A 13,465-nucleotide genomic window follows, 5' to 3' on the forward strand; every position below is an offset into this window, starting at 1 on the left:
AAGTACTCAGTAAAACAAGCTAATTGTCTTGACACGATACACCACCAAATACTTCACGAGTGATTGATGAACATTATGCAAAAAAACTACTGAAATCCAAGCAGAACTAAAACAAGCATAGCATTAACTTAACAAACTACGTACGCGAGTACGCATGCACGCGCTGCAACACAGCTGATTACTGGAGCATCAAGACGAGACTGACGAAGGCAGCCAGTGCGGCCGCGACGGCGACGCTGGCAGCCGCGGCAACCGCTGTGTCTGCGCCGGAGGAAGCCCTGGGCGGATGCCCCTGGCCGCCGCCACCGTGGCCCAGCTGCGCCGACGTCGCTGGCGCGGAGGCCGGGCCTGGCGTCGCGACGATGGCCGGGTGCACCATGACGCGCACGATGAGCCTCTGTCCCTCCTCGCAGTGGCCCGGCTCGCCGCTGATGAAGCAGAAGAAGCCCGGGCGGGCGAGGACGAACCTGGTGGCGCCGTCGGCGAAGGTCGCGAGCGGCTCCGTGGTGTTGCAGGCGTCGAAGGCGGTGCGGTCCACCAGGAGCACCGAGTCGTTGGCGTACTTGAAGTCTGCGACATGATTCAGATCATTACGCCCACAGACAGACAGACGCCGTCGACGACGGCAGTGGATAGCCGGAGGTTTGAATTGAACAAGTTGCATTGATTTCCATCAGGATGGGAGCACTTGGGATACTCACAGAGGTGGTCGCCGACGCGGAAGCGGTTGTTCATGGCCCACCAGCCGTAGCTGGTGTTGGCTTCCGGGACGCGCCACCCGCGCGGGCCGCCGACGTGGAACTCCAGGCCCTGCGGCGCGGCTGCATCTGCATCTGCTGCGGCGACGGCGGCGGGAGCAAGAAGGAAGAAGACGACGCCGGCGAGGGCCAGCACGGGGAGAAGCGCGCGGGAGTTGTTGGCAACGGCCATGGATCTTGCAGCAGGCGGCGCACGGTGCGAGCGAGGAGCAGGAACGACGGAGCAGGGTTTGGCACAATTGCTTGGGGCGCGTGGGGGAGTGGAACTGCATAATAGGCTGCGCGCCTGCGCGTTCGCTCGCTTTATAGGGGAGGGGAGGGAGTGGCTCTTGGGTCTTGGCAGGGCGGGACGGTTGACGGGTCGGGCCGCGGCGCGTCGCCGGTTGTAGTTTGACCACGCCGGCGCGCGCGCTCCCGAGTCCAGACTGATTCGATGCGGACGTGCGTTCGTGGGCGCGGACGTACGCGTGGGGAACGAGCAGGCACCGGCGGTTGGCGGCTGCTGGCTGCTTTGCTCGCTGCATCTGGCAACCACCTGCTTGAGCTTGACTCTCGTTTCTCTGAACACTGATAGATGGAAGGAACCGGGAAAATGGAAATCAAGTTACCTTCCGAATGTAAAGACAACTCAACACGTTACGGCTTGCACGCTTGCAAATTGGAATGGGAGAGGTGAGCCACATCTGGACAACCAACAGCTTGCTCGGTTGGCTGGTTCGTATCGTTGCTGGTTCGTTAAGAAGTACCGCTGGCTGGTTTGTGTGAGAGAAAAACACTGTTCCGACTAGAAATTTACGATCGTTTACGACAAGCCACAGCCAAACGAACAGGCTGCAAGTTACCTCTTTGGTATGGATTCTAGCCCACATTCACTGGGCTCTATGAGGGGAAGAGGGAAGAGAGAGAAAACTGGCTCCGGTGAACCATGAATACGTTAGGTGGAGCTGAATTCATACCAAAGAGGCCCTTATCTTGACAACCACATCAGGCCACATAAATGCAAGCACAATTGCACTTGCGCAAATTTTTAGCAACGAGTAACGATTACAAGATAATTAAACGGAAAACTATAGTTCCTAACTTATATATCTTCTTCTGTAAGGAATGGTGTAGCCGTGTAGGTGCAAGCAGCTACTTTTCGGTCCAACTGTTTGTGCCCAAATGGCCAACTGCACCTGATAAGAGGGCGGCATATCAGAAAGGGAACTATAATGGGCAAATATAATCAGTACCGAGGACAGGCAAGTGAACTCATAAACCCAGCATCATAGTTATCTCAAGGCACAAGAACAGCAATTTTAAAGAAATATAAGCAGAACATGATGTTGACCATCGATTGTTTAGGTTAAAAAGCGGAACAGAACATAATCGATCACCATTAATTCTCTATCACACTTTTTGTGTCTAACTCTATTAATCTCACTTCATAAGTACGATGTGGGTGGCAATGGCCAACCGCATACAAATCATAAGGTGTAATGTTGCAGCCACACTTATAGCAAGGAACAAGGACATGATGTAAACATATATTTGTATAGGATAGCAGTAAACTTCAGTACCCACCACATTCTGATCATAGGATCCATGTTCAACAATAATCTACACAACAGCACTTCCCATCCTTGAAATGGTGGAACCTATAGTTCCTAACTGATATAAGAAATGGTGTAGCCGTGTAGGTGCAAGCAGCTACTTTTGGACCCAACTGTTTGTGCCCGGATGGCCGACTGCACGTGATACCCCCACCATATAAGAGGGCATATCAGAAAGGGAACTATGATATATTTCACATTGGCCTTCATTGACCATTGTAGCTAATGTAACCTGCATTTAGAAAAACATTAGCGAAGACTGTCAAGTACAGGAGTAGCTTCAAGAAAATTTCATGTGGATAGTGAGCAAATAAAAGTAGTCTTTAAAGTCTTTGGACATAAAAGTTTAAAAGAACAAGGTTGGTTTGTTTAACATCTTTACATGCAGTAGAAATTTGATTTCATGAATTATGACTCCAGGGGAAAAAATTGGTTTGATGTGAAGTTGTGCATCATTGCCAACTCGAAGACAAGCACGTTCTGTCAATAGAAGAGATGAAAAGATTTTTTGAGACATACAAGTACTAAATCACAGGAGCGGCCCTGTCAATAAGCAGAGAACAAGCCATAGTCCAAGAATACGTAAAACCATAAATGCCAAAAAGCTCTGCTCTCTAGCCTGTACAAGTATTGACATATACTACCTCCGTCCTAAAAAAAAAATGCAATTCTTATATTTCAAGAAGTTAAACGATTTGAATTTTGACCAAAGTTATATAAAAATGTATTAATATTTAGTACATTTTATATTATTTAATAGGGGTTCTTGTGTTCTTGTCCCTACTTTGTTGTGAAATTATGATTTTGCCCTCGTTTTTCTAACTTTGTGATTTTGCCCTTAACTGTTCACAAGTCAATGCGATTTTACCCATGGTCAACGGTAAAAACAGGGGCAAATTCGCGTTGACCACGGGCAAAATCGCGTTGACTTATGAACAGTTACGGGCAAAATCACAAAGTTAGAAAAACGAGAACAAAATCACAATTGCACATCTGTGTAAGGGGCAAGAACACCATTTTCCCTATTTAATACTAATATTTATAATATAAAAGAAGGGCGGGTCTGGTACAAGCGGTAGAGCCTTACCGCCTGTGACCGGAAGGTCCCGGGTTCGAGTCGCGGTCTCCTCACATTACAGGGTAAGGCATGCTACTAACACTCTTCACCAGACCCGCATAAAGCGAGAGTTCTCTGCACTAGGTACGCCCTTTATTTATAATATAAAATAAGTATCATTAGATTAATTACAGAATGTATTTTTATAAAAAAATTATTTAGAGGCATAAATGCTAATATTATTCACTTTAAATGTGGTCAAAGTTGAGATTGTTTGACCGGCACGATTCGCATAATTGTATTTTTTTTTTGGAACGGAGGGAGTATATATTAAATGAGCAAATGACTCAAGAAGTTATATAGTACATGACATTGCATTAAAGAACACCTCTAAATAAATCCACTGCATATGTTCTGCATCATCAGCATCAACATGTTCGCATGGATGAACCTACAACAGTGACTTTAAATGTGTTTAGTATGGGATGAACACTGAAAAGAAACTATACAGCCAAGAACAGTACCTCATTCCATTTGATCAAATGAGCATACCCAATGATGTGAGCTGCAATTCCTGGGCGAGGGTACATAAGGGAAACTTGACCTGGGTAGGAAAAAGGCATATGTTGCGCTCAAAGCAAGTGTTCTCCGAGGTATTATGACTCTAGCGTGACCCTTAAGTTAGAGCCTTCAGTTCCACCATTTACCATGGTTTTGACTGTCTCCATGAGTGGATTTTCATTGAGCCCTTGTTTAGATCCAGGAATTTGGAATTTGGGGCTACTGTAGCACCTTCGTTTTTATTTGGCAATTAGTGTTCAAACATGGACTAATTAGGCTCAAAACGTTCGTCTCGCAATTTTTCCACCAAACTGTGCAATTAGTTTTTTTTCGTCTACATTTAATGCTCCATGCACGGGCCACGAACATTCGATGTGACAGGTACTGTAGCACTTTTTGGGAATTTGGGGTGGAACTAAACAAGGGCTGAGTTGCACTATGCAATGTAAACGAACACATGGAGCACCATTACACTATGCATGACATATATTGATCTCTACAATAGTAATAATGTCATGGTGGGGCGCACGTACACCAGGCGTCGTCGGGCTCGTGACGTGCGCCGCGACGCTGCATGCGCGGAACGCACCGAGATCGCGCGCGAGGACGATGCGCTGGGCGCGGTCACCGCGAGTGGCTAGGAGGAAAGCCGATCGGGAGTTTCTGTTTTTAGTTCCTTGATTTCAGGAGTGTGTTGCTCCATACGTTGGGCCTTTGGCCATATATTGGGTGGACTCGGACCAATTAAGGATTAAGCAAGATTATTATCATCCAACCTCCCTCTTCCTCTCAACCAACAAGCCTGCGGCGGAGGGGTAAACCTCGCCGGAGAAGACGGACCGCGGCTACGAACTCTATAGCCAAGGGCCAGCTACCCTAGGGCTCGACGCCCTTGACAACCTGGTATCTAGGTCCAGGCGATCCTCGTCGTCACGCTCGTCATCTCCCCAACCGTCCGCCACATCTCCACCACCAACAGCCGCCGCACTGCCATATCCGGCTACCACCACCCTGCCTAGCCCGTCGTCTGCCTCCTCGTCCTGTGCTAGCACGATGGGAGACGATCTCAAGTCCACCGTGGAAAAGCTGGCCACCGCTGTGCAGACCCTCTAGGCCACCGTGGAGGCAAACACCAAGGCGATCCAGACGCTCTCCTCTGATCGCACGTCCACCTCCGGCGGGAAGTCAACCACCGGCGAGCACCACACGGACCGGCCGCCGAAGTTCCAAAAGATGGACTTTCCGCGGTACGACGGCAAGTCCGATCCGTTCATCTTCATCAATCGGTGCGAATCGTACTTCCACCAGCAGTGAATCATGGAGGAGGAGAAGGTGTGGATGGCGTCCTACAATCTCGAGGACGGGGCACAGCCGTGGTACATCCAAGTCCAAACGGACGAGGGTACCCCGTCATGGCGTCGTTTCAAGGAGCTCCTCAACCTTCGCTACGGGCCGCCCCTCCGTGCCGCCCCTCTCTTCGAACTCGCGGACTGCCACTGCACGGGAACGGTTGCGGAATATCAGGACCGTTTTCAAGCGCTCCTTCCCCGCGCCGGACCTCTAAACGACGCGCAGCGGGTGCAGCTGTTCACCGGTGGACTTCTGCCGCCGCTCAGCCTCGCAGTGCAAATCCAAAACCCACAATCACTCGCCGCCGCCATGAGCCTTGCCCGGCAGATAGAACTCATGGAGCAGTACACTGCTGCGCCGCCTAAGGCTGCTGTTCGGGGCATCCTCCCAGCGCCTACACCACGCCTCGCCCTGACTCACCAGCAGGCACCCAAAGTCGCGACGCCCACTGCCATCGTCGAGGGCCGGCCGGTGAAGCATCTCAACCAGGCGGAGCAGGACGAGCGCCGCCGCCTTGGCTTGTGCTTCAACTGCGATGAAAAGTACAGCCATGGCCATAACAAGGTATGCAAATGCTTGTTCCTTTTGGACAACGTCGTGGACGACGACGCCGACGGCGAGACCACACCGGACACGGAGGCCCCGGTGTTCTCCCTCCATGCAGCGGCAGGCGTGCCCATCTGCAACACTCTACAGCTGCGGGTGGCCCTGGGCGCTGCTTCTCTCGTCGCGCACATGGACATGGGTTCGACCCACATCTTCATCGGGGATACAGCAGCCCAGCGCACGGGGTTGCCCGTCCAGCAGCGCCCGTGGCTGACCGCCACCGTCGCCAATGGCGAGAAGGTCTCATGTCCCAGCGTCATCCACCAGGCGCCCATCTCCATCAACGGCAGGAAGTTCCTCATCGACCTCTACGTGATGCCCCTCGCCGGGTACGATATGGTCCTCAGCATGCAGTGGATGGCAACGCTCGGGCGCATCGCCTGGGACTTCACGGTAGGCACCATGGCGTTCCAGTAGCAAGGCCGTGAGGTCTGCTGGCGCGGCGTGGCGCAGCAGCATGGGCCGGGCCTCCATGCGGCCGCAGACGGTGACTCCCTCCTCGACGGCCTGCTGGGCTCCTTCACCGATGTCTTCGCCGAGCCCACCGGTCTACCTCCACCGCGTGCCCGCGACCACCACATCGTTCTTAAGCCCGACATGTCCCCGGTGGCTGTGCAGCCGTATAGGTACCCGGCGACGCACAAGGACGAGCTAGAGCGGCAGTGCACCGCCATGATCAAGCAGGGCATCGTCCGCCGTAGCGACTCGGTGTTCTCCTCCCCGATCATCCTCGTCAAGAAACCAGACGGCTCGTGGCGGTTCTGCGTCGACTACCGCATGTTGAACGCGCTCACGGTCAAGGACGCCTTTCCGATTCCGGTCGTCGACGAGCTCCTCGACGAACTCCACGGTGCGCGGTTCTTCTCCAAGCTCGATTTGCGCTCTGGGTACCACCAGGTGCGCATTCGCCCGGAGGACGTCCACAAGACGGCGTTCCACACTCACGACGGCCTGTACGAGTTCCTGGTGATGCCGTTCGGACTATGCAATGCCCCGGCGACGTTTCAGGCTCTCATGAATGATGTACTTCGACCATTCCTCCGTCACTTTATACTCGTTTTCTTTTATGACATTTTGATATATAGCAAGTCATGGGCGGACCACCTTCGTCACCTCCGCGCCGTCCTCTTTGAGCTGCGCCATCACCGCCTCTTCGTCAAGCATTCCAAATGCGCGTTCGGCATTCCGTCGGTCTCCTACCTCGGCCACATCATCTCGGAGGCGGGCGTCGCCATGGACCCGGCCAAGGTGCAGGCCATACACGACTGGCCGGCGCCTCGCTCGGCACGGGCGGTGCGTGGTTTCCTCGGCTTGGCGGGCTACTACCGCAAGTTCGTCCACAACTACGGGGCGGTGGCAGCGTCGTTGACAGCCCTCCTCAAGAAGGAAGGGTTCTCCTGGGGCGAGGAGGTGGCCGCGGCCTTCACTGCACTCAAGGCCGCGGTCACCACGGCGCCGATCCTCGCCATGCCGGACTTCACCAAGCCCTTCATCGTCGAATGCGACGCGTCATCCCATGGCTTCGGCGCCGTGCTCATCTAGGAGGGCCACCCGATCGCCTTCTTCAGCCGGCCCATGGCACCTCGGCATCGTGCACTCGCTGCATACGAGCGCGAGCTCATCGGGCTGGTCCACGTCGTGCGCCACTGGTGCCCATACCTCTGGGGCCACCGTTTCAGCGTTAGGACGGACCATTATAGCCTCAAGTACCTGCTGGACCAGAGGCTGGCAACCATTCCCCAACACCATTGGGTAGGGGAACTGCTTGGGTTTGACTTCTCTGTCGAATACAAGCCCGGGACGGCAAATGCAGTGGCCGACGCGCTGTCCCGCCACGACACAGCAGAAGACGGGGCGCTGCTCGCACTCTCGACGCCACACTTCGACTTCCTTGTGCGACTCTGGCAACTCCACAACACCGACCCCGCCCTCGTCGCCTTGCGCGAGATCACCGTCGGCTCCCGCAGCGCACCGTGGACGTTCGTCGACGGCATGGTCCAGTTCGCTGGATAGCTGTACATTCCCCCCGCCTCTCCCTTGGTCCAGGAGATCATGGTGGCAGTGCACGAGGATGGGCACAAAAGGGTTCAGCGCACGCTGCACCGTCTCCGTCGAGACTTCCATTTTCCTAACATGAAGCAGCTGGTGCAGGATTTCATGTGCACGTGTGTCATCTGCCAACGATACAAATTGGAGCATTTGCATCTAGCTGGCTTGCTTCTTCCCTTACTGGTGCCGCAGGGTGTCTGGACGGACGTCGCACTCGACTTTGTGGAGGCCCTCCCTCGCGTCCGGGGAAAGTCTGTCATCCTCACCGTGGTGGACAGTTTCAGCAAATACAACCACTTCATCCCGTTGGCGCATCCGTACTCCGCCGAGTCCGTCGCTTAGGCCTTCTTCGCCGACATTGTGCGCCTACACGGCGTGCCATAGTCCTTGGTGTCGGACCGTGATCCCATTTTCACATCGACGTTTTGGCGCGAGCTCATGCGCCTGATGGGCACAAAGCTGCACATGACGACGATGTTTCATCCTCAGTCGGACGGGCAATCGGAGGCGGCAAACCGCGTCATCATCATGTACCTGCGGTGCCTTACCGGTGACAGGCCGCGCCAGTGGCTTCGCTGGCTGCCATGGGCGGAGTTCGTCTTCAACACCGCCTACCAGACATCACTGCGGGACACGCCTTTCCGCGTCATCTACTGGCGCGATCCTCCATCCATCCGGTCCTACGAGCCGGGTGACACGAGGGTGGCTGCGGTCGCCAAGACCATGGAGGAACGCGAGGAGTTCCTGGCTGACGTACGCTATCGTCTAGAGCAGGCACAGGCGACCCAGAAATTGCACTATGACAAGGTGCATCGCCACGTCGCGTATCAGGTGGGCGATTGGGCACTACTTCGGCTCCAGCAACGCACTGCATCATCGCTGCCCCAGGCCGTCTTCGGCAAGCTCAGACCGCGTTTCTTCGGGCCGTACCGTGTCATCGAGTTGATCAACGACGTCGCTGTCTGCCTCGCCCTGCCTTCCCGTGCCCGCCTCCACGACGTGTTCCATGTCGGGCTGCTCAAGAAGTTCAACGGGACCCCGCCAGATGCTCCGCCTCCTCTGCCGCCAATTCTCCATGGCGCTGTCGCACCGGAGCCCGCGCGCGCTGTACGCTACCGTCTTGCTCACGGGGTGCGCCAGGTGCTTGTTCACTGGAAGGGCCAGTCGTCGGCATCAGCTACATGGGAAGACGTGCATCCGTTCAGCGCCAAGTATCCGGAGTTTCAGCTCGAGGACGAGCTGCCTCTCGAGGGGGTGATAGATGTCATGGTCGGGCTCACGTACACCCGGCGTCGTCGGGCTCGTGATGTGCGCCGCGACGCTGCACGCGCGGAACACGCTGAGATCGCGCGTGAGGATGACGCGCTGGGCGCGATCACCGCGAGTGGCTAGGAGGAAAGCCGATCGGGAGTTTCTGTTTTTAGTTCCTTGATTTTAGGAGTGTGTTGCTCCATACGTTGGGCCTTTGGCCATATATTGGGTGGACTCAGAACAATTAAGGATTAAGCAAGATTATTATCGTCCAACCTCCCTCTTCCTCTCAACCAACAAGCCTGCGACGGAGGGGTAAACCTCGCCGGAGAAGACGGACCGCGGCTACGAACTCCGTAGCCAAGGGCCAGCTACCCTAGGGCTCGACGCCCTTGACAAATAATAACATAGCAAGGTCTGATCAACTGAGAAGAAGAAACATAAACAAAGTACATCACGAAGACCAAAACCACAATAATGGGCAAATATAATCAGCACTAAGGACAGGCAAGTGAACTCACAAAGCCAACCTTGAGTTTATCTGCATAGCATCATAGTTATCGCTTGTCACAAAAACAGCAACTTTAAAGAATTATAAGCAGAACGCGATGTTGACCATCAGTCACCATTAATTCTCTATCACACTTTTTTTTGGTCCAACTCTATTAATCTCAATTCGTAAGTACTATGTGGGTGGCAATGACCAACAGGTTCACATGCAAATCACAAGGTGTAATGTTGCAGCCACACTTATATATAGCAAGGAACAAGGACATGATGCAAACATATATTTATATAGGATAGCAGTAAACTTCAGTATTCACCACATTCAGATTGTAGGATCCATGTTCACCAATAATCACCACAAGAGCACTTCCCATCCTTGAAATGGTGGAACCTCTTATTGTCCCTCACAATGAGCTCTCTCCCTACGATCCTCGACATAATCTTGATGGCATTGTGGCAGTCCCCGCATATCCTGAGGTTCTTAATGATGCGAAGCGGAGTCCTTGCTGGGGTGCTAATCAGATCATACGCAATTGCCAGCCTCTCACTATGGTACAGCAATGCCTGCTCCTTTGCCTCCTTGTCAATGTCATGGAGCACATACCTTGTGTCTGGGACATATCTCTGCTCATTCACCACCTTCCTTTCAATCTTGGGTGGCAATTGGTACTCCACCAGCCTGTTCCTCCCGTCAAGCATGTTAATCCCCAGACGCCTCTTTGGAGGTGGGGTTGAGAGCTTCTTAGGATTTGCCTTGGATGGATCGAGCGACACTAATAGCTTCTCTGCCCGGTCCTCAAGATCAATGTCACCATTCATACGTGCCAGGTTCAAAACTGATTCCCATATCATAGCATTGGGCTCGAAAGGCAGCTTCCCAATGTACTCCAGAGCCTCGTTGAGATGCCCCGACTTCCCCAACACCTCAATGATCCCAACATAGTGCTCCACACCAGGCTCGATGCCATGGTCTCTGGACATGGCATCGAAGTAAAGGAACTCCTCCTCAATAGCCTCCGAGTTGGCACAAGCATTGAGCACAAGCACATAGGTATGACTGGTCGGCGCCAAGCATTCCTTCATCAGCTCGAACAGCCGCAGTGCCTCGTCCCCAAGACCGTTCATCGAGTACCCATCGATCATGATGTGCCACGAGTCCATGTCCCGGTCAGGCATATTGTCAAACGTCCTGCGGGCGTGGGGCATGGCAGCACACTTCGCGTACATCTCGAGCAACTTGTTGTTGACCCGGAGATCCCCGCGGAAGGGCGAACGGAGGAAGAAGTCGTGCGCCTTCCTGAGCTCCTCGATCAGCTTCGGGTTGGAGCAGGCGGCGGCGAGCTCGTAGAAGGCGGGCGGGTCGGCACGCGCCCCCTTGGCGAGAAGCTCCACTGCGTCCTTGACCCGTCCCTCCCGGCACAGTCCTATCAGCTCACCAGGCCCCGTAACAGGTTCAGGCGGCGGCGGGGCCGCGTGCTGCTGCGGGGGCGGAGGCTCGTAGCCGTGCCGTGGCGGTGGCATCGGCTGCTGCGTGGGTGGAGACCTGTAGGTTTGCCGCGGCTCCTGCTGCTGGTAGTTTCTCGGCGGCGGGGGAAAGGGATGTCCTTAGGACCATTGTGGAGGGGGGCCATCGGGACAAGGGTTCCGTGGGGGCGCCCAATGCTGCTGCTGGGCCTGATGGACATGGTTGGGGGCGGCGGCAGGGCTAGGGGGAGAGACTGTCGGACTGCAAGTTAAGTTATGGACTACTAAATTTAGTCAGCTAAACTATCTCCTAAATTTTAGTCACACAACGTTTGGTTTGGTGGACTAAGGGAGTGTTTGGTTTCCATGTACTAAAGTATTTTGGACTAAAATCTATACTTTAGTTGAACTAAACAACCAAACACTTGACTAAAAGTGGACTAAAATCCTTTAGTCCTGTAGTCCATAAAACTGGACTAAAATGGACTAAAAGGTGTTGGGGACACTCATGCCTCTCATTGATTGTGCCCCTTCTCCACTTTAGTCTATTTTAGTTTAAGGAACCAAACACCACTTTAATTCACTTTTAATTCATGGACTAAAGTGGACTAAAACTTTTAGTCCATAGACTAGAGAACCAAACATGGCCTAATTGTGACTAAACTTGACATGTGCATGTTTAGGATGACTAAAACGCCCCTAAGCTCCTGCCCCTGGCATTTGGCCGACGGGGAAGGGGAGGAAGGACCATCGCCCGGCGGAGAAGGGGAGGAAGGAGAACTGACCGACGGAGAAGGGAAGGAAGAAGTGCCTGCCTGCCGGTGAGTTCCAGCGAGATCCGGTCAAGATGAGCTCGACGCGCGAGATTCGGTGAGCCCCGTCCCTAGCGCGCGCGGTCTGCCCGGTAAGCTCCGACGAGATCCAGTGTCGTCCTATCTCTAGCGCGGGCAGCCGGCATGGTGAGCACCGGCCACGGGCGGTGGCGACGCCACGGGCTCCGTCGTGCGTGTGTGCCTAGAGCCCCGGTCTCGAGCGGGTGCGGCGAGCGGCTGAGCGAGTGGTGCGGCGGGCGGCTGGGCGGGCAGCAGCGAGCGCAGGGGCGAAGCCCGGCCGCAGGATAGGGTTGGCGCTCGGAATAGAACAATTATGAGGGGCACCACCTGTCCAGGTGGACTTTTAGTCCCTTTTAGTAAGTTTTGGGTGACTAGTTAGCTAAATGTCATTTAATCATATTTAGTCAAAGTATTTGATAAACAAGTTACTAAAAGGACTGAAGCTACTAAATTTAGGAGATGCTAGGTGAACCAAACACCCTCCTAAAACTAGCTAGTTATATATGTTTATAGTTGGGTCACATTTCAGCATTTCACAAAATACAAGTGACCATAAACCATTAAACAAGCCAAGCCAAAATATGTGTCCAACGTCATAGGACTATTAAATCATAAAAGTCTGCTCTTCTGAGATTATATCATCATAGGTGTAGTGTTCTACAATTTCACCGTCGACCTGAACAAGCAAACTGTTGGCAATGTATTGATCTTCTATCTTGTTGTGTAGCCTTGTCTCGACGGTCTTCAAGATAGAAAATACGTTCTGCAGTAGCTGTTGAAACTGGGAGAGTAACAAGCAAACGGATCAATCTATCAACCAAGTTAAAGATTATATGCCGTCCTGTCTTAACAAAGTAGGTCCACCAAGGTAGAAATATTTTTCATGTCTTCATTGGTAGAAGCATCAATAATAAAAATGGTTTAGCTAACACTCTAACCCAATCATTTCTTGCTGATTGAAATCCAACAGGTAGTACTTCTCAACCATTCTACATATCTCTTTTGTTTGGAAATATGCAAATCCATTTCTTGGTACAAGTGTAACACTAATGGACAAAAGATCCATCACGTTCTCATTGAACTTCAAGTTTAATTCAGCCAATTGGGTATCAATGGTTGCACGAAATATCTCCACTCGATAGTAGCGCTCCTTAGTAAAATGTTCAGGTTAACGACGAGCACGGCCACCACGCAAATGTATGTTTCTTCCATATTTGGAATAAGAATGTCACGATTTATGCAAAACTCAACAACTTGGCAAAAAAAGTTTTCCATCCATCATTAGATATCATTTTCTCAAGAAGTACTTTTGTGGTTTGCACAAGGCGAATAACATTTACTATATCTTGCAATTTCTTTTGTAAAGCTTGGCCAAGTTGTTCAGTTATTTCTAACATTTCCCTCATCATACACAGCACAAACACAAACTCAAATGAT

General features: G+C 52.6%; 2 protein-coding genes and 1 pseudogene across 2 annotated transcripts; 1 reads left to right on the forward strand and 2 right to left on the reverse strand.

The window, feature by feature from the left end:
- Positions 1-16: 16 nt before the first annotated feature.
- Positions 17-1,609, reverse strand: LOC136449818 (early nodulin-like protein 5). The gene is made up of 2 exons (XM_066450015.1): positions 702-1,609; positions 17-570 (listed from the first exon to the last, which is right to left on the reverse strand). Exons 1-2 carry the CDS (start codon positions 928-930, stop codon positions 179-181), a joined length of 621 nt encoding a protein of 206 aa, XP_066306112.1. The 5' UTR covers positions 931-1,609; the 3' UTR covers positions 17-178.
- Positions 1,610-5,021: 3,412 nt separating this feature from the next.
- LOC136454504 (uncharacterized) lies at positions 5,022-6,341 on the forward strand (annotated as a pseudogene).
- A 3,522-nt stretch (positions 6,342-9,863) lies between these two features.
- LOC136451932 (pentatricopeptide repeat-containing protein At2g15690, mitochondrial) lies at positions 9,864-11,374 on the reverse strand. Its single transcript, XM_066452608.1, has one exon. The coding sequence runs from the start codon at positions 11,250-11,252 to the stop codon at positions 10,074-10,076; it is 1,179 nt and encodes a 392-aa protein (XP_066308705.1). The 5' UTR covers positions 11,253-11,374; the 3' UTR covers positions 9,864-10,073.
- Between the last annotated feature and the right edge of the window lie 2,091 nt (positions 11,375-13,465).

Source organism: Miscanthus floridulus, chromosome 5 (genome assembly GCF_019320115.1).
Source record: "Miscanthus floridulus cultivar M001 chromosome 5, ASM1932011v1, whole genome shotgun sequence".
Lineage (NCBI taxonomy): Eukaryota > Viridiplantae > Streptophyta > Magnoliopsida > Poales > Poaceae > Miscanthus > Miscanthus floridulus.

Coding starts and splice junctions, on each gene's coding strand:
- LOC136451932 (XM_066452608.1), bottom strand. CDS start 11,252: ATGCCACCGCCACGGCACGGCTACGAGCCTCCGCCCCCGCAGCAGCAC.
- LOC136449818 (XM_066450015.1), bottom strand. CDS start 930: ATGGCCGTTGCCAACAACTCCCGCGCGCTTCTCCCCGTGCTGGCCCTC. Junction 571..701: donor CCGCGTCGGCGACCACCTCT/GTGAGTATCCCA, acceptor ATCATGTCGCAG/ACTTCAAGTACGCCAACGAC.